General features: G+C 38.0%; 1 protein-coding gene across 2 annotated transcripts; it reads left to right on the top strand.

Annotated features, from left to right (window-relative positions):
• LOC121981683 (G-type lectin S-receptor-like serine/threonine-protein kinase SD2-5) lies at nt 1–2,304 on the top strand. 2 transcript variants are annotated; one of them, XM_042534326.1, is made up of 6 exons: nt 1–153; nt 235–306; nt 380–478; nt 556–627; nt 804–1,383; nt 1,474–2,304. In XM_042534326.1, exons 1-6 carry the CDS (start codon nt 108–110, stop codon nt 2,156–2,158), a joined length of 1,554 nt encoding a protein of 517 aa, XP_042390260.1. In that variant the 5' UTR covers nt 1–107; the 3' UTR covers nt 2,159–2,304. The 2 variants fall into 2 exon arrangements, with proteins under 2 accessions (XP_042390260.1, XP_042390261.1); XM_042534327.1 differs by having other exon boundaries at nt 84–153; nt 556–623.
• Nucleotides 2,305–4,547: the final 2,243 nt, after the last annotated feature.

Genomic DNA, 4,547 nt, shown 5'->3' with positions numbered 1-4,547 from the left:
GAATAATTATCTATCGTTTACTTTGACTTGCGTTTCCGTGTTGATCCCGATACTCGTAGCCTCTCCATTGCTTTTCTCATCCCTGGCAGATCAGTTCGATCAGAGTCATGAAACCACCTACGCCCTTCAAAATCTTTGTAGCAATCGTCTCCGGTAAGAAACATCGATCTCTGGCCTTCTCTTCACTTAGTTAACTTGTTCCGCTGATAGAATCCCACGCTTGATCTTGCCCAGGAGCTACAGCCATCTGCTTGCCAATCATCGCACTCACGACGTATCAGGTCCCAGCCTTTAACATAACCACCTGTAAGAAACAGTGCGTCTCCTTCCTTTAATCTCTCACTCCTTCCATGCTAATACTCACGTTTGTTACCTGCAGTTGCCATAGTTCTGTGTGTGTTATTCGTTAAATTAATATGGCTCTACAGACAGTCGAGCAAACAACTTCGGCCCCACATGACTGCCGTAATCATCGCCAGTAAGAATTGTGCTGTTTGCTTTATATATATAAAAGCAATACTGACGAATCAAATTATACTGTGCTTGTTCTTGCAGTAGCTGTAATTTTCTCTGGGCTAATTCTTGGCGTGGCAATATGGAGGATCCCTCTCGCCATCCCCACTGTCGGTAAACAATATCAATCCACCCCTTAATATTTGTTTGTTAAACGCAAAATATTTTATTTGTATCAATACCGATAAATGAATTCTATTTTCACGATCCTACTAATTAATAAAAATGTTTAAGCAGACTAAATCGATTCTAATTATCTCACGTCTATGCCTGGGTTGATTATTCTGCAGTGGCTGTGGTTCTGTTCGTGGTGTTTAGTGTGGTTACAGCCATTACCAGGTGGTTCCCCAGAAGAAAGTATCAGTATCTAACCAATTTCGACACGAAACCACGATCAGTTGCGAGAAGAGCACTCCTCAATAAGCCGACAAGGACGACAATGATACCACGAACAGTAGCTAGAAGAGCACTCCCTGATGAGCCAATCAGGACAACGACGATCGAGAATTTTCTTAACAAGTTAGCCGAAGAAAGGCCCATCCGGTTTTTGCCTCAGCAGCTCGCAGAGTTCACGCAAAATTTCACAGTCAAATTGGGTTCTGGCGCGTTCGGATCAGTCTATAAAGGCGAACTCCCCGACCAAAAACCCATCGCCGTCAAAGTCCTCGTCGGAATCATGGACAAGAGAATGGAGGAGCAGTTCATGGCGGAAGTGGGCACCATCGCCGGCACCCAACACATCAACCTCGTCCGTCTATACGGCTTCTGCTACGACGACACCCTGATCGCGCAGGTGTATGAGTTCATGGAGAACGGCTCCCTCGACAAGTTCTTGTTCAACGAGGACGACGTCGACACGTTACAAGAAAAGTGAGTTTTAATGGTAAAATTTTATCATTAAATGCATAATTACTATTAATAATTTTATCAACTATTTTCCTTTTTATGATCATATTGCAGTGATCGCAAGGTGATAGAGTTCGGAAGGCTGAATGAGATCGCCATCGGCGCGGCGAAAGGAATCCGGTACCTGCACGAGGAGTGCCAGCGGCGGATCATCCACTACGACATCAAGCCGGGTAACATCCTCCTCGACGCCAACTTCAACCCGAAAGTGGCGGACTTCGGGTTGGCCAAGCTGATGGGCAGGGAGTACACCCACATGAGCATGACCGGAATGAGGGGCACGCCGGGGTACGCGGCGCCGGAGATGTGGTTGCCTTATTCTCCGGTCACCTACAAGTGCGACGTCTACAGCTTCGGGATGCTACTGTTTGAGATGGTGGGGAGGAGGAAGAACTTCGATTGCCGCGCGGCGGAGAGCGAGAAGAAATGGTTTCCCAAACTGGTGTACAAGCAATGGGACAGTGGAATGCTGGGAGAGGTCATGGCGGCTCGTGGGATTGAGCAGAAGGCGGAGAGGGAGAGAGCGGTGAGGATGTGCAAGGTGGCGCTGTGGTGCGTCCAGTACAGCGCGGAGGCGAGGCCGTCGATGAGCAAGGTGCTGCAGATGCTGGAGGGAGAGATTGAGATCGAGCCACCGCCGAATCCTTTCACGGGCTTGTATGTTTCAGACGTGCCTGATAGTCATTTGAGTGGAGGAATCAGTAATAGTAATGACCTTCAAAGTTTACTTCCAGTTTGAAGCTAATCCTTGTAAACTGATAATGTTTGAGGTTCGTGGGTTGGTGTAAGATTTTCATTTCTAGATTTCTGCTGTAAGTAGATTTGCCTATCGAAGAGCATACAGTGCAAATCATATCAATCAGAGCCACATAAGCACTTTTGTCATCTTTTTCGTTGTCTCTGACTTATCAGAGCATTCCTGACTTGAACTACCATTGCCGCTGTAAGATTTCAAAGTTTCCTTCCTGTTTGAAGCTAATACTAGTCTTCTTCTTCTTTTACGAAACTGATAATGTTTGAGGTTCGGCGGTTCTAAGATTTCTGCTGTAAGTAGATTTGCCTATTCTTGAAGAGCATACTGCGCAATATAATATCAATCAGAACCAATTAAGCACTTTTGTCATCATTCTCGTCGTCTCTGACTTGACAGAGCATTCGTATTTGATGGCAAAAGATGAATACGCTCGTTCTCAATGCCCCCGTTCAATCTGTCCTAGAGCCAACACGGAGGAGGTAAATCACGGACGGCTGCATTTACTCAGCTTTGTCAAAATTCGAATTCCAAATCTCATGATGACAACACCTCATGTGCTAGCCACTAGATTCATCCGAGGAGAAGACAGAACATCCCTACTTGAAACTACCATTGCTGCTTAATAGAAAAACATCATTTTTTAATAATGTTGTCAAACAATAGTCCTTGTTTTGGAGTCTGCTCTCTGGATGTTGGTTAAGGGATTTGGAGTGAAAGTGGAATATGTCATAACAGGGCCGTCTCAAAGCTTATTTGGAGCCTAGGCAGAAATTTTTTTTAACCTTTGATGTTATTTTAAAAAAAATACCTCACCTTTTTCATTTAGACTTGGATCAAAAATCACCGTTTAAATTTTTTTTAACAAATTAAATATAAATTTTTTTAAAAAAATATTTTTTATACAATTTAATTTTCTCACTTTTTAAATGTAAAATTATTAATTAAATTTTGATATTCAAATAATATAATTTAGAGAAATATAAATTTTAAGGTATTAAATAGAGTATTATTATTAAATATAATAATACATCTCAAGTAGATAATATGTTTACAATTCACTTAACTAAAAATAAGTGTATTCAAAATTATTTTAAAATGAAAAAAAGATAGAAGTATGTCTAATTATTTAAATGTAAGAAAAAGGAATAAAATTGAGAAAATAAAAACAATGAAATAGGATAATAATACAAAAAAAAATCATGCTCCATGATCAACTCATCATCATCATGGAACGAAATACAAAAAATAAATAAATAAAAAACAATATACAAAATGACAAAACATAATACAATTCTTAGAAAATAAATAGCACAGTGAGATTAAACCAGTCATTATCATTTATCAAGAACTAAATGGAAACCTTTTTAAGCACGGAGCAAAATAAAAAATAAATAATATTTTTTATTACCTAAATCAGAACAAATATAAATGATAGAATGAAGACAAAGAAAAAATCGAATAATTTATTATTATAAATATATCTAAATAAAAGTTAAACTTAATATCTATGAAGGAAGTGAAATGATAAATGTATTTAACTCGTTATTGCTAAAAAATAATAAAATCTTCCATTTTGATCCGACATAATATGGATGAATGTATGAATATTTGAATTTAATCAAGCAAGGAGCATCGTAATACAGACCGAATCAACGTGTTAGTGTTAGGTAGAGACGTGAAGTTTCTCTTCTCGAATTTCAATGAGCAAGAGAAGAGAAGCAGAGGGGGAATTGGAAAAGGATAAGAGAGGGGAACTTAAAAAAAACTAGTATTTTTATTTTGTATGGTATAGATAAGATAATTTTTTTTTAATTCATGTTCTTATTGATTAAAGAGAAAGCATCACAATGAAAAATGTAACAAGAGTAGGCTATGATTAAGAGATATTGAAGAAGAATAACTTAGGTTTTATGAAATAACATTAATAATTAAAAATAAATTTAATTTGTTAAAAAAAGAGTCCCTTTATAAAGGTAGATTCGCTACCTTAGCGGCCCCCCTAGTGCCGGCCCCACGGATATGGAGGGAGGTTCATGCAGGTACACAGGCCATAGACGCATGGCGGGGTAAACCCCAGGTCGTCAGTTCCTTTATGATTCTATATATTGGAACCATAATGAAGTCTTTATAAAATTTGAAGCCTTGATAGATTGAAATCATGTAAATATTTAATTATGTGGGTCTTATTCTTTTCCATTCTCTTAAAAAATATACATAAAAATATATTTAATATATTAAAAATAATGACCCCAATTTTTAAAGAATGAGATTGAACAATTTTTTATTATGTAGACCATATTTTTTTATTTTCTTTAAAATATATATTTAATACATTAAAAATAATGAGTCCCAATAAAAATTGGGGACCTAGACA

The sequence above is a fragment of the Zingiber officinale genome, chromosome 5A (assembly GCF_018446385.1).
Source record: "Zingiber officinale cultivar Zhangliang chromosome 5A, Zo_v1.1, whole genome shotgun sequence".
Lineage (NCBI taxonomy): Eukaryota > Viridiplantae > Streptophyta > Magnoliopsida > Zingiberales > Zingiberaceae > Zingiber > Zingiber officinale.
Note: the sequence above shows the minus strand (reverse complement) of the source record. Positions and strands in the feature narration are given on the sequence as shown.